The sequence below is a fragment of the Lagopus leucura genome, unplaced genomic scaffold (assembly GCF_019238085.1).
Source record: "Lagopus leucura isolate 7727_CA_CO unplaced genomic scaffold, USGS_WTPT01 Super-Scaffold_73, whole genome shotgun sequence".
Classification (NCBI taxonomy): domain Eukaryota; kingdom Metazoa; phylum Chordata; class Aves; order Galliformes; family Phasianidae; genus Lagopus; species Lagopus leucura.
This window is the reverse complement of record NW_024962252.1, coordinates 58,008,268-58,024,559: the sequence shown is the minus strand read 5'-3', so window position 1 is coordinate 58,024,559 and position 16,292 is coordinate 58,008,268. Positions and strand designations below refer to the sequence as shown.

Genomic DNA, 16,292 nt, shown 5'->3' with positions numbered 1-16,292 from the left:
AATTGCAGATATATCTATATGCACTGACAAAATTTATAATATACACTGGAAGATTAAAAAAGACATCACAAAGAAGTGAACATGAAATGAAGAATGCCATGCAAAGCAGCAGCATTGTCATTGCTCCCATATTGACCAAAGTAACAACACAAAACCATAAAATAAATAAAAATCAGTGTAACACTGGCTGTATTGGTTGAAGATTATTCTAACCTGCAGTGCAATGAAGCCTTGCTGCTGTAAGAACTGTGTTCTACAGCCAGTCACTATGTTTTAAGAAGGATACAGGTCCACCAAAGAAACATAAAGACATTAAGAAATCTAAAACATGACCTCAGAACTAGAAGAAACAAAAAACATCACAGTGGCTGGGGACTGAGGCACTAAGTGCTGTCTCTGAAAATAAAGGGCCAAATTGCAGTTGGAATTCCCATAAGGAACACTTGCAAAACCTCCACAAGGGGCACTTCCTATTGAACATCATTATTTTCTGAGGAATTATCAATAGTTCCCTATTCAATACAACACTCTATTAGATTTTATTTTATTTTTTTAAGTCAGTGCAATACATTCAGGGAGGTTGTGGGTTTTTTTGTTCTTGTTTTTGTTTTTTTAACGGATGCAAAAATATGTTTCCTTCTCAATTGTTTGATTCCCTATTATCTACAGATAACAAGATCCACAGATAAATAGGTAGTTCTAACCAGATGGCTTGAACTGTCAACACAGAAGATGGAGAAGCTTCAGTTGCCATCTGGAGTGTACCCTTTGGGAAGAGATTGTCTACAAAGATCCCAAGACAAGACCAATGTTATACCAAGCAAAGAAATGCAGGGATGGATTAAAGCTCAGCTCTGATTACCTGAAGAATAACAATTACAAAAGGCACTGACAACATCTCAGAAACAACCAAGGCAATGGGGTAAAAACATGGCAGCTGGCAGTCTGACAAGCACTTAAAAGTCTCTCTCTTTGAATTCTTTCATTCAAGACTTCATCCAAAGCTCTTCAGCGCTCTTCAAGCTGAGACCTTGGTAGCACACAGTTTATTCTGTAAGCTACTCCCATTCTGGAGGGAGAGGAGGAGGCAGCAAATCATTGCTACTTCCCATTCATGGTGCAGATGAAAAAAAACTCACTCCAACAGTCCAGCAAAGCTGAGCAGGAGAGTCCTGGCCTCTCTTGGCTGCACGGCTCAGGCCCCAGGGCTCCCTGCTGCAACCCACACAAATCGGGCTGCCTGGGCTCCAGAGCATATGGTTTACATCAAGCCACTGTTTCAGTTCCTGGAGAACTATGGCAACCTGCTTGACTCAGCAGCCATGTCTGGGATTATAAAACATGAAACCATTTCCAATACCAGGCCTACTGAAAACTTCCAGGTGCTGATCATGAGATGGATGTAGCACAGACGATAAAATCAGATATGATCTGTAGAACTGTAACCCATCTACAGTAAAATCTTCAATTGTGCAAAGAAAATGGAGCAATGTTTAGAGAATAATGTATGTCATAAAAACTTTAATTATTCTCAACTCCCTAACAGACAAGAAATGGAAAAAGCTGAACATTTGGCAAAACCATTTCAGAAGTGTTTTTAAAACCAGCTTCAAAACCAACTTCAAAAGCAGTACCGGAAAGTGGCTTTTAAATCCACCACTCAAGTCATTTCTTTGTCCAGATGCATCTTCTCCACCTGCTGTTTAATGCACATTAGTGTTATTCTGTTTTCCATGCTAGAACCTTTCTGAGTTCGAGTATGGATTCTCTTCAATGCATGCTTCATGGTTGTAATATTATTAGCTTGCTTACATTTGAAGTTCTTCACTTGGCAAAAGTAATCTTTATTTCTAGTATATCATTCTCTTAGATATGGTTCAACCATATCAGCCAGAAGCACTATCAGAATGACTAAGAAGGTAAGAATTCCTTCTCCCCACAGAGGACAAAGCCACAAATTTAACATCAACTGTTTGCAAGTGTGGTGAGCCATCAAAGAGCACAAATCTATTAGGTGTTACCATCAACAGAATTAGGCTTACGACCGACAAGTTTTTGATAGCAATTAAATTTCAAATCTCTAGTAGCCAAGCAACTTTCAATTGTATATGCAAGTATCCTTTTAATCTTTATTTACTGACTTTGTTTAACCTTTTTTAGGCTTTAAAAGAGAAGCAGGTAAGGAGTTTCTGAACTCTGTGGTACTCCAAGTCTGACTTGATATTCCCTGACCTCAGGGAGGAAACCTCTCCTTTATCACGCCTGTCACAGGAAATTAGGTTTGCAAAAAGCGGAACTCACTGATTAAAAGAAAAGTTGTCAATGGACCTGATAAAGCCATCAATTTCATCTTATTCTCCCAAGCACATCCTTTCAGTTGCCCATCCTTCCAAAGGAAGGAATTTGGTGCTTCTCATCTGCCATGCACCCAAGGTTTCCCAGTGCTGACCCTGTACTGCTCCTCAAGACTCCTGGCTGCTTCAGCTGAGGGCTCTGATGACCCTAAATCCTACCAGATGGGCAAGAAATTCACACTTCTAGGCTTCAGTGTACATCCAACTACAGAAAGAGCACAAATATCAACTTACAAGCTCTGTTTCTGCAATAAATTAGAGTCCAAAGGTGCCCTAAGTGGTGAGGTCTGAATTTAATCTGACAGCATCAGAAACATGTCAGAAGCAAAGAATAAAGATAATAGAGTTTGTTTTCTCTAGATTTTCTTCTCACAAGCTGTTTCCTAGCTCTAGGCAGAAATTCATTGACAGCCAGGAGATGTGACGGAGGAAATCAGAACATGAATCCACATCAAGCTCCTCATGCCATTGCAGGACATTGTCTGGAACAAAAAGAGCTCCTTCAAAGCTTGTGTCATTTGACACTGTGGATATGACTCTTGTCTGCATATTATTTACACATCTGATCCATGGTGGTTTTCATAATCATATTCCCCTGTTACTCAAACCTGAGAGTACATTAACTTCAATATCTAAATAGTCTAAAATGAAGTATCATAGAATGGCTTAATTTGGAAAGGACCTTAAAGATCTCCTAGTTCCAACCCCCTGCCATAGATGGGGCTGCCACTCACTGGATCAGGCTGCCCAGGGACCCATCCAACCTGGCCCTAAACGCCTCCAGAGATGGGGCATCCACATCTTCTCTGGGCAACCTGTTCCAGCACCTCACCACCCTCTGAGTAAAGAATTTTCTCCTAACACCTAACCTAAATCTTCCCTCATTAGCTTAAAGCCATTCTCCTTTGTTCTATCACTATCAGACTGCGTAAAAAAAATTTGTTCCCCTCCTGCTTGAAGGCTCCCTTAAACTACTGGAAGGCTGCCTATGAGGTGTCCCCAAAGACTTCTCTTACCCAAGTTAAACAAGCCCAATGCCCTCAACTTTTCTTCATAGGAGAGGTACTCCAGCCCTTTGATTATCTCTGTGAACCTCCTCTGGACCCACTCCAACAGCTCCGCATCTCTCCTATACTTGGGCTGCAGGCAAGGACACAGTGCTCCAGATGGGGCCTCAAAAAGGCAGAGTAGAGAGGGACAATCACCTTCCTCTCCTTGCTAGCCACCTCTCTGTTGATAATAACCAGGATACTGATGGCCTTCCTTCCAGGCTGCAATAGCACACTACTGGCTCATGTCTAGCTTTTCATCCATCAAGACCTCTAAGTTCTTCTTTGCAGGGTTGTTCTTAATGAGTATAGAATTATAATCACATAGAATCACAGAATGGTTTGGGTTGGAAGGGATTTTTAAGATGATCTAGTTCCAATCCCCCTGCAATTGCAGGGACACCTCCCACTAGACCAGGTTGCTCAAAGCCCCATCCAGCCTGGCCTTGAAGGCCTCCAGGGTGGGAGCATCCAAAACCTCTCTGGGCAACCTATTCCAGTGTCTCACTGCCTTCACAGTAAAGAATTTCTTCCTCATATCTAGTCCAAATCTACCCTCTTGCTGTTTAAGGCCATTTCCCCTTGTTCTGTCACTACATGCTTGTATAAAAAGTCCCTCTTGAGCTTTCCCATAGGCCCCCTTCGGGTAATAGAAGGCTGCTATAAGGTCCTCCTAGAGTCTTTTCTCCTCCATGCAGCCCGAGACATAGAGCCGTTATCCATTCTGTGGCTACACCCATCAGAAACCTCAAAAACTCTGCCAAGAAAGCAAATACTGCCATAGAGCTAACAATCCTACAACTACATAGATGCTCTCTCCAGCACTGATGCCTGCACGATGCTGTTCTGCCCAGTCTGGACCTTCATCTGGGCATCATTTCATCACAGCCTGTCCACAAGTCTTTATCCCTGTCTGCAGGTGAGTCAGCCTCTTTCTCTGGAGTAGGCCTCCAAAAATACCTGCAGGCCAGGTAACAAAAGAGAGAGGTTATTGTTTCTAGGCTGTCATGCATTCCCTCTCCATGCCACATCCCCACAGTTAGCTTTGAAGTAGGTTGGCAAGGGACAGAGCTTGAGCATGTACTTTCATGAGTCAAACCCCCATCCTGCTGCCTGCAGCCCTGGCCATCTATCTCCAAGCAGTAAAACACACCCATGAAAATTGCACTGCTCATTAAGAGGCCAGCTAAACCATAGAAGCATCTTTGTGCTGCACACCTGGATCATTTCTCATGAACTTAAATCTCCATTCCATTGCTCTGTTTTCACATCAGTGCCATTTCATTAAAATCATGGCACATTACAGAGGCAGTGGAGTAAAGAACATGCTCCTGCTCCTTCAAAGGCTGAAGGAAAGATTGCACATAATTATCTTGATGGGAAATATGGACAAGGCTTATGGAAACTCACAGCAGGTGGTACACCAGCCTACACCAGCTTTCACTCCATCCCCACCAAGTAGTGGTTACTCACACTCATAAAGCTCAAGGTTTTATACCATTAGTTCACATTACTCATTTTCTACGCTTAGTTTCATTCAATGAAATACACCCATTCAAACACTTAATTTCCTTCCAAACTTTGTTCAGCTCTTGGCTGCTGGGATGTTTTATGGCAGATCCACAAAGCAGGAGACGAATGCTGCTCCTCTTGCACTGGTTTGGGATTCCATGTTAAGTGGGAATCAACACCTCTCTTCCACATTCACCTCTTTATGTCATTATCCAAAACCTTTGAAGAAAGAGTTCATCTTAGGTACCTTAATGCCCACTAAATGAATTACCCTAGTCACTTGTGGAAACAATACTAAGTGCTAACTAAGCTGTAACTAGCCAAAAACTCATAGCTTCAACTGTTCTTCAGGTACCTACACCATAATATTGATCCCACCCCACCCCCCAAAAAAAAAACGATCACTGAGACACTTCTGAAGCAAAGACTAGTTTTGGACCCAAAGTCTTGTCAATTTGGATGGTGTGGCTCTGGTTTTGTCTCATTTCTTTATGTAAATCACAGACTTCACCAAAATTTCCCTCCCTATAAGCTCTGGAGAACTTGCATATATAGAAGGGCTGATTTACTCCTCTCCCTAAACCCACCACAATACATGCTAAACCTGCTCCCTTACCCTGTAAAGTAGCATAGATTTTTTAATCTACCAGAGATTCACATGTTTATGTAAAGTTTTTCCATTCCATCTCTAGCTGAAATGTACGTTTAACTTTCCACTAGAAATTGCCAAAAATTCCTCAAGCTCGCAAAGTCAGAAAGTAGGAATTCAAACTTCATCATGCACTGAAGGAAAATAAGTTAAAACTCTCCACATATTCTCCACATTACAAACCTTTCATAAATCAGAAAAGTTTGAGTTTTCCAAAGCACAGGCTTGCTAAGAACAAAACACTGCCTCTGCACTAATCTCTGCTCTTTCATTAGAAGCTTTTAGAGATTAAGTTTCTTCAAAAAGATTGGAAAAAGTACATCCTAAAATAACACAATTAAACTTGCTTCTTCCCATTCACAAAAGAAATATAAATAAAAAGCATTAAAACATTATTTAATGACCTGTAATATACAACTGCTCACAATTCACCTCTTGAATTAATACCAGCTCTGATTCTTCTAAATAACTTTATTACACATTATTTATTGCAAAAGCCCTTTCAAAAAATACATGCACAGGTTTGTACCCTGAAGCAGGAAACTGGCTGCACATAGTCCAAGTCTCCAAAAATTTGAAACTCATAAATACTGGAAAAAAATGCAGAATAATTTTACCATTGTCTTTCTGAACTCTACACTAGGTTGGACTCAGAGAAGAAACAGATAAGCACAGACTTTCCTTAGTGATAAACAACCTTCCTATTTCATTTCATTTTCAGAAAGAAAACACCATCAGTGAGATCCAAAGTAATGTCTTCGTGCAAAGCCCAGGGTTGTACTCCACATTTCTCTATATCCAGTCCTATAACATCTGAGCACATACTGTCAAGGCAAACGGCCACAGCCCCCTGCAGTCACATCACTTTACATACTGTGGTCTGCCAACTATTAGCTGGGGTGACTCAGCAGGGATTTTACCCAATTAAAACCCTTGAAGAGCAGCTGAATGTTGTGAAAAGACACACATCTCTGCAAGTTTGTGAAAGAGAATCCATTGACATCTCCCCTGGCTTAGCCTAGAAATATCTACAACTCTATATACAGAGTCCTACAAAGCCATTTGTAGACTGCTACGTTATCAGTCTGCAGAGTGGCCTGCTTTTATTATTGCACCCCTATTGCAGCCAATGTGGAAGATTTGGCAGAAGGAGTGGAAGGAAAGGAGTTACTGATGCTACAAAGAAGAAAGTAGAGGTACAGGACAGAAGATACTTTTTTTTTTTCTTGACATAAATACCCTTCATAAAAATCTTCTTTTGTATTTGCTTTTATAATGAAGAAAGTCCTCTCCATTCATGGCAGTAATCACCACCGACAGGTCTGCCAGCCAGTATCAGCTGTTTTCTATTTCCAGGACATGGAGCTGTGACAGCATCACTGCATCCTAAGCACAGAAATGCTGTGGCTCTGTAACAACGTCCAGCAAGATCTTGCCTACAGCACAATTTCCTGCCATTGTCCTCAGCAACACAGTCACTGGCCACACTGCTTGGAAGGGAAGTAGGGCAGAAGTTGGCTTTTAGGATACTACAGCAGCCTTCCCCTGAGGGTTTTAGACTTTCCAAAGACACAGGGAGTTTTAAATATTCCAGAAGATAATTAATCATAGAGCTCTGCACCATTAATTGTCTTTTTTATATCTGGTTTCAGATTATATCTACTCAGTGATAGTAAGACTGTGTCCTGTCGCATGTACCAGCATTAGCTTCAGGAAATCTACTAACAGAGTAACAATAATATGCATGAGCAAATGTAGTAGAATCTGCTCTTTCCTCCCTGTTTCTGTTTGTGAACTTATGCTGTGGTCTTCAAGGAGTACTTCAGTAATTGTTGGTTAAATAAAATCACCCTAAGGCAGGACAATCCGAGCCATGATTCTGGGAAAGAAAAACTGAACAAAAGGAGTAAGGAAGAGGGAAAGGAACAACTGTGGTCAGAAAACTCAGAAAAAATAAAATGGTAATTAATAGCTGCTCTTACCCCAGTGTCAAGCTAGAAAACAAAATGAGCTCCTGCTGAAAACCATCCCCAAAATTCTATGTCAGGAAAATCCACCATCACAGGGCTTTGACTATACCTGCATGATACACAAGATGCTGTTCAACATAGTTACAGGCAGCCTGGATTGTGAAGTTCTGTATGCTCAACACTGAGGAACCAGTTCTGCTGGGACAGCAAACACTACCTTGGGTCCCTCTAACCAAGGCTGCATCCTACTGGCAAGGCAACCAAGTTTGCACTGCTCTACACACAGCTTAAGCAATTTGCGACTGTCATCTGGGTTTGCCATCTGCTACCATTCATAAGCACAAACGTTTTGTTAAAGAAGTGAAGCTCCTTGAAAACACAGTTCTCACAGCCCAAAATACGTAAAGGCTCATGCAGACAGTTCAGTTTTAATATTTGCCCTCTCCATTTTTACAGGGAATGCTTGTAGAAGTAATAAACATTTTAAAAGTAAGAAAATAAAACCTAAAAATATCAATACAGAACAAACAGCTTAAGATATAAATTCTGGAGGCCCACTAAGAACCAAACAGGTCCTTTATCAGTGCTAAAAATCTTGCAAACCCTTTGGCTAATTTCATGGGAGCTCTTAGATTTTGATTACAGTCTGTTTCTGCCACCCTTATTGCAATTATTAGCAGCATGTTCTGCAAGTTTCTGCCACCCTTATTGCAATTATTAGCAGCATGTTCTGCAAGACACTGGCCTTAGGAAGAAGTCTTCTTTCTCTCCAAGGACAGCAACAGGTTGAATGGTGGCAATGTGCTAACATGACCCACCACTATCTTCAGGCATCCTGTCTTTCAGAAACATGATGCTACTTAGCAGCTACTCTGATGCTTGTCCTCACCAGGACAGCATCAGGAGGTCCTTCAACAGGAACTGAGTGTCTGAATTCTCACTCCAGCACTCTTCACTGCACTGACATCCTTACTTCTGGATGCTCAGAAATGAGCCCATGGTTTGTGTACGACTGTCTATGAAGATGCTTGTATGCAGTTGTGTTGCCTGCCTGAATCAAAAAATAAAAAGATTCTCACCCTTCTTACCAAAAAGTCCTGATGGAAGCCCAGCCCAGAGCCATCCTCACACCCAGGATATCTTTGCAGTGGGGGACAAACACCCCAAAGAGTCTAAACCCACCTGATCACAGAGCATCTCCAGGAAATGACAATCCTGAGTCCCGATGAGAAAAAAAAGAGACAGCACTACAAAAGCTATCAGAATGCAAATATTAGTACCAATGCCAAACTTTTTTTGTTCAAAAATCATCCTTTTTCCTTCTTTGTCTTAAAATGTAAGCTCAAGAGATCTCCCCTCTCCTTTAGGCAAGTCAGCTGAGCCCAAACAGACAAGTGCCCTGCAGTGCTCCCAATAAGGCCATTTCTCCATGATGCCAGCTCTCAAAACAAGTGCACTCTTAAGATCCACAAAAATCTCCTACTGTACTGAGACATCAACACACTTTGCTCTCCACATGCGTTTGCTCAGAATACCCATATCTATCACACACCCTAATTTAGGAACTGCTTTTCTGCTTCCCTCCTATCCTCTCTGATCACAGACCAACAAGCATCCTAAACAAAGCTACCCCAAAACCTCTTCCCATCACAGCCAACCAAGCCAGTTAGCTGGACTCATTCAGTTTCTCTGCATGCAACCTTCTCCTTGTATTATCCACTATCAGTATGCTCCCATCCCACTGCTGATCCTGGAGAAAAACTTGTTTTCTTTTCTCTTTCACTCCCTCTTGCCCTGACACAAATATGGGTGTTGCTTCCTTCAGTCCAATGAAGAGCATAGAGTACATACTCTCCTGGAAGCTCTCTTAGTGCATGGCTGTGCAGACGCTGCCATGTCCAAGGCAGCCTTCCTGTGCCAGCACAGTGTGGGACAGCCCCCTTGTCATCCCAGGGAGGGATGTGAGAAATACAAAGCCATTTCTCCTTTAGCTTTGCTATAGTGGTTATTTAAAAATTTATTTACACTTCTCCAAGGTTTCACATTCATTCCCATCTACCTTACACCATCAGCACAGCCACTCAGATGCTGGTCTGGAAAGGCTGTCACTGAGATGCACGCCATGCCCACTGCATTCCTGACATGGCATATCCCAGGGCTGCCTCAAGTGATGGCAGCCAGGAGGAGCAAACAGCAGGAGCCCAGAGCTCTGCCATGGGCAACACCGCACTGCAAACAAAACACTACATTGCTTCGCACAGCTAATGAGAATATTTGGCTTCCTAAGATTGTTCACACTTTCTAGGTTTTCATTGCTGTAGCTGTGCAGCCAGAGAAGAGCCTACTTTTTCTGTTGCATTTCATTTTCTGTTCTTTTCTGGGGGAACTGACCCATTTCTTGAAGGGGGGATGCCATTCAGGACCTCCTTGGTGGACCCACCACAGAGGTGAAGATATTCAGGTCCTCACACCACGCGTAGCAAGGGCAGCTCTTCCTCTCTCCTCTGGCACACTGTAACTCAGGAGAGGGCTCTGTATTCACTCTGTAACTGAGGAGAGGGCTCTAGCGTCACAGAGATCTTTAAGACCCTACAATACCACCAGTACCTAGATCAACAGTAAACCATCTCACTCACAAACCAAACAAATTAGGGGCCGTCCCAGAGCCTTCTCTTTTCCAGGCTGGACAGCCCCAGCTCTCTCAGCCTGTCCTCGTAGGGGAGATGTTCCAAACCTTGGATAATTTCTGTGGCCCTCCTCTGCACCAACAGGTCCATGTCTCCTGTTCTGAGGACTCCACATCTGGACACCTCTGGAATGAGGCCTCACCAACACAGAGCAGAAGAGCATGATCAGCTCCCTTGACCTGCTGGTCACATTTCTTTGGACGCAGCCCACGGTATGGTTGGCTTTTCAGGCTGTAAGGGCACATTGCTGGCTCATGTCCAGCTTCCCATCCACCCCAAGTCCTGTGTTCGATCCTTTCATCCCCCAGCTTGTATTGGTAGTGGGGGTTGCCATGACCCAGGTGCAAGACCTTGCACTTGGCTTTGTTGAACTTTGTGAGTTTCACCTGGCCTCACTCCTCAAGCTTGTCTAGATCCCTTCCTGATAGCATCACTGTGTTGACCACACTACATAGCTTGGTGTCATCTGCAAAGGTGAGGAGAGTGCACTCAATCCCAATGTTGATGTCATTATAAAGATGTTTAGTAACACTGGTCCTAGGTCTGATCCCCGAGAGATACCACTCATCACTCATCTCCATCCAGACACTGAGCAGTTGACCACCACTCTCTGGATACAAACTTGCAACCAGATCCTTTTCTTTCACCTGTGCCTAGGACCACCACTTCAGCAGATGAGCAGGTGTGCAAGCACCGAGTAAATCACAGCATCAAACAGAGGGAGTCTACATTTGAGACAAAAATCACAATCTGCTTCCTAACACAGAGGGGAACCTCAGTCCCTGCACTATTGTCCTCCAGGGAGAGTTCCAAGTGGAAGAGAACAGAGGGTGAGGCTGGGCATCACTCAGGCACTGGGTCTTTAGAACAGATAAAGTGGAGCTAAGGAAATATGAGCTATCACCCTGAAAGTTTGGATGACTCTGACATAAATACAATCAAGTCTGCTGATCTCCAGCCTTCTGCCCCTGCGATAAGATCTCAGACATTTAGCAAATGCATGTATAAAAAACATATACAACCCAAAATCACATTAAAGCCCCAGTCCATCTGAGCCAGATGGAGCCTTTCTATCACTTCCATTTGCTCTTTAATTGTTTATAATACATTCACTTTGGGAGACCAGTAAGTTGATAGCACAGTTCTGAGAGAAGCTGATACAGAGCTTGTCTGACACTGATCACAGCACAGCAAACACATAACCCAGAGCACCTACTTCTGCAAATGCTGAGTGCCCTCTGCCAAGCTGGCTTCAAGCGGCTGCAGCCCTTCTGTTCTTGAGCTGAGGGGCCATCTGCAAAGGATCCAGCACTAAAAACCCCACACAATTATGTCACCAAACTCAGCACGGCTTCAAAAGGTGATGAAAGGGAAAGACATTCAGACTATGCAAAAACGCAGCTAAGTTGTTCATGCAGGGCATAATACTGTTGCTGTGATGTATTTCAGTGGAGCTGCCACATAAAGCAAGACACTATCCAGCAGGAATAGCAGCATCCAAATCTGGCCTTCCATCTGCCTGAATAGAGGGATGGAGCATGCCCTTACGGAACACCCAGGTAAATGATGTTGACTATTCAGTTTCTCTTTCGTTTTTTTTTTTTGTTTTGTTTTGTTTTTTGTTTTTTGTTGTTTTTTTTTTTGAGACAAACGAATGGGAAAACCAACATTCCAGCTCCAGCAATTCCATACTTTCTTCCAAACAAGAATTTCAGCCAAAAAATATTGCAGCCAACTATACAGTAAACATGACGACAAATATCCATTTGAAGAGTTGCCTCTTACTTTACAGCAGACATATATATTAAGAATGACTGACTCCTTTACTGGAAAAATAATCAGTATAACGCCAAAAGAATACAGCAGTCGGAAAGATTTGCTGGAACAGAGACTGATGCGAGATGCCCAAAAAGACTTGATGAGTAACAGTGAAATAGCTATGCTGGAATGATGTAGTAGGAACACACTCCATAGTCCTCAAAGGGTAATTTGTTCTGTTTAATGAAGAGCTGATTTGATGATCGAGTTACTCATTGAATTGGGGTGATGTAAAATGCTCACTTCTCCAGACCCCATTCTAAGAGGTTCATATGTAATTTGGATGCACATGTTAGGTTTCCTTCCACAGCAAGGAGAAGCTTGGATTAACTTCCTTATAGCACCATTTCAATATTTCCTCTGCGGTAATCAATAATAATCCATTAGTTTAGCACAAGCTCTTTACTTAAGGTATACAATTTCTACATGACTAGGGTCATTCCTTCATCTTTCTTAACTTTCTCCACTATTCAGGGCTGCTGCCTGTTCCCAGTATAAACTAACTCTGCCAAACGCAAGCCCTGCACTGAAACAGAGCTACATACACAAACCGATTGCAGAGGCAATGCAATTGCACAGGCTCCTTTACCACAAGGACTTGGAGAACCAGGAAATCTAGGGCCTACAGGTATCCTAAAGGCTCTGGCTTTTATAGATCATTCCCCTTCATTTGTGGTAGCTGTTTATGTCCTGTTGCCACTACACAAGCACTGGAGAACCCTTGCCACTGACACAATTGTTATCCCTGTAACAAGCCATAGCACCATCCTGGGCTGTATAAAATGTGCAAATTTTGCAGAAGCTTGGAGGAGCAGCAGAGAGAGGGCCCTGTGTTACACCCCTGAGAGCACACCCTGGAAGCTGGTGAAGAGGAATTGAAGTTGGCTGAGCTGCATGAATCAGAGAGCCAGCAGCTGCCCGCCATGGGAGAGAGGGATGTGGGAGGAGAGGTCCACAGAGATGTGAGTACCAGAGAGAAAAGGACCCACAGCATGGAGGGGTAGAGGATACTCAGATGACATCAAAGGTCCCGCTGGGGATATGGTGGCAGTCACCACAACCTCCCCACTCCCCAGGCTGCCAACACCACAAAACAAAGGAGTCACCATGAAAACACCTTTGATGTTGTCCTTGATAGCAGCTGAGTGTGCTCAGGCACACGGCCCTATTTATTATAGGCTTCTCTGAAGTTACCCACGAAATCTGATACTCCCCAGGTGCCTGTTAGTCTCCAGAGCACCTGAGTGCTACTATCCTATGAGAGGGTGCGACCAGCAAGTGCTGCAGTTGGAAATAAATCGGGGCAGAGATCAGAGCTTCATGGAATTCAGACAGACACCAAGCCAGTGCAAAACCCCTTGCTGGTGTAAGTGCCCCTTTAGTGCAGAGGCAGGCTGTGGAGATGCAGGCTAAGCTGCCAACCCTCTAGATCCCAAATATTCAAGGGCGTGGAGAAAAGCTTAGGAACATGTGTCCCTGAGACCCAGAGAACAGACAGAAAAACAAAACATCTCAGCCCTTCTCAATTTCAAATCTTGGGCTTTCTAAGCCACTGTCTTGATCTTGGCAATGCTTATCTTGGCACTGCAGCCTGCGAACACTCAACACACAAGCTGCAGGCTTTCTGAGCCAACAGCACGGAGAAAGTATAGCAAACACATAGACAAAAATGTAAACCTGAGATCAGCGGCTTCACGCTGGTCATGTACAGCAGACAACCTCCCAGGTCACCTCCTGTTGCTTCAGGAGCCCCACTGCTCCTTTCCAGCTCTGAAGACGTAAGCCACACTCCTCCTCAGGGGAGTAAAAGCACTTTGTGGTGTAACATCAGCAAAACAGCTGCTGCTTCATAGCACTGAAAGCAGAAGAGATGAGTGGGACTTTCAGGGAGGGAACTACACCAGTGCCAACTTAAGGGACACAGCACCTGGTAGCAGCATATCCTCATGATATCTCAGCCACACTCCTATCTCCAGTGATAGTGAGAGCTGGGTGACACTGGGACCAGCTGTCAGCCAGAAAAGCCACAGCCCCAAAACACCAGGAATGGAGCCTGGTAAGAATAGTTCAGTGTTCTGAAGACAGCAGAGCACCTGCAGGCAGCAGGAGCTCAGAAGCCACGTTTACCACTTCAGTGCCCTGCATGAGAAATGACAACGTCAGGCACTGCACGTACATGAGGGGGAGCTGTCTATATGAATGCACACTCAGTACACTGGATCATACAGACAAGATCCCGTTCCTTCTGCAGGCACGGTGTACATCATGTCCTTTTTCTGTGCATCTACTCCTCCGTAGCCCAGCTTCTACAAGTATCTCCTTAACCACACATCAAGACAGCCATGGTCTTTGTGCTGCCTGCAGAGCTGGAATTACACACTTGAGCAGCACCAGGGCTTTCACACTTCTGCACACCCAGAAGCTAGTACAGAGCTACACAGTTAAGACCATTACAGCATCATCCTCAATAGCTGAGAAGATACACTGCATACAGTCAAATGAAGTGGAAAGTTCCCTTTGAGACCTCACAGCTCTCTGTGTGTATGTCACACAGTCTGGACAAGGAGGGAGCACGAGAGCAGCTTCTGCTGTCAATAAGGCTCTCCGTCTGAACTCAGCTTCGTAACGTTCCTCCCAATTTTCTCTCGCCGTCCACCACGGAAGGTGCTTCAGCGTTCTTTGCATGAGAGCAACCAAGAAGGGGTTGTTCCCACAGGAGGACAGCTCTCCATCTGCCTGTCAGTAAGAGCTCGGCACCTTTCCACATGCGGGATTTGGCAGCGGGCAGCGAGGGTCTCTCTGGGCAGCGCACAGCCACATCTCCCGCAGCCCGGCTCTGCCGCGACGCCCCTCTCTGTCGCCTCCTTGGCCCAAGGGGCTGCCCGAATTCGTCTGCGGCGCCAGTGCAAGGCCAGATGAGAAAGCCTTTTCTTTCTTTCCAGACAAAAATGCAGGGCTCCTTCCCTCCCTTTGCCACAGTCCCCCCTCACGGAGCTCGGGCAGCCTCCCCGCCCCCCGGGCACAGTTCAAGGCAACGGCTCCCAAACGCGGAGTGAATTTGGGACCGGTTCTCAGCAGGGGAGCACCAAAGCGAGGGAAGGGGAACAGGGATGGATTTACTCCCACAGGCTTCAGCCTCCCCCAGAACCACTTCATACGTTGCAGTCGGACGAGCAGAAGGCAGCGTTCGGCATCTGGCTGTCTCCCCTCCCGGGCTGTGACACTGCTCACAGACATTGCCCATGCCCCAAGCACACCAACTCCCCGCCCCATTCCCTTCTCCTCACGTTCAGGAGTCTCGGGAACGGGATGAAGGGCTGAAGCGGCTCCGCGGCGCCGACGGTGCCGGCAGAGCCGCAGCGCTGTGCGCACCCCCGAGGGAAGGCTGGAGGGGATCCGCAGCGCGCACCTCCGGAGCGCCATCAGTCACACACCGGGTCGCGGCAGCGCTCCCAGCCACGCTCACTGCCCGAGGGTGCGAGGGTGCGACCCGCGGGGCCGAGGGAACGCACCGCGTTCCTTTCGCCTCTCCTCCCAGAGGGACGTTCGGCGCGGGGCTGCCCACCCGCAGCCCCTCGCGCAGTTACGGGACTGCGAGAACGCGCCCGGGCTGAGGAGCGACAGAGACGCGGGGCGGCGACAGGTGCGGCCCCACGCGGGGTATTGACTCGCCCGTGCCTGGGTGCTGCCTACCTGCGGCGGCGGGGAGCAGCGCGGCGAGCAGCAGCAGCATCGGCAGCAGCGCGGCCCGGGGCTGCGGCGGGGCCGCGGGGGGCGCCGCCATGGGGCCGGGGAGCGGCGGGGCGCGGAGCTGCCGCCCGCCCGGCGTCCGTCTCCGCGGGGTTGCCCCGCTCCTTCCTGCGCGCCCCGCCGTCTCCTCCTCCCGGGCTGCCGGGACACTGCAGTGGGGCGGCCCCGCGGAGGCGGGCTTCTGCCCTCCGCCCCCCGCCGGCCCTAGCCCTGGCCCTCGGTCCGTCCCGTCCCGCCCCGGGGCGTGCGGGCTGTCCTACACCTCCTTCTCCCATCCGCAGGTTGGTGCTCATCCCTTCCGCCTGCACCCAGACGAGATCCGTAGTGCCGTAGCAATCGTTAATAGCTCGTCTGCTAGGGGGAACTAAGGAAGAAAAGAAAAAAAAACAAAAACAACCAAAACGAAAATGGTTGAGAGGGGTGCGGATATCACAGTCCTTGCCTGCTAAGCAGAAAGCAAAGCAAAGCAAACCAAACGCCCTGCTTCGCACCTGCCCTGTGCA

At 46.0% G+C, this 16,292-nt stretch overlaps 1 protein-coding gene across 1 annotated transcript in view; it reads right to left on the bottom strand.

Annotated features, from left to right (window-relative positions):
• FNDC1 (fibronectin type III domain containing 1) overlaps positions 1-15,823 on the bottom strand; it is a 64,422-nt gene extending 48,599 nt beyond the window's left edge. The window contains exon 1 of the mRNA XM_042874681.1: positions 15,733-15,823. Coding sequence (XP_042730615.1) covers positions 15,733-15,823 — 91 coding nt within the window. The remainder of the gene's footprint in view (positions 1-15,732) is intronic.
• Between the last annotated feature and the right edge of the window lie 469 nt (positions 15,824-16,292).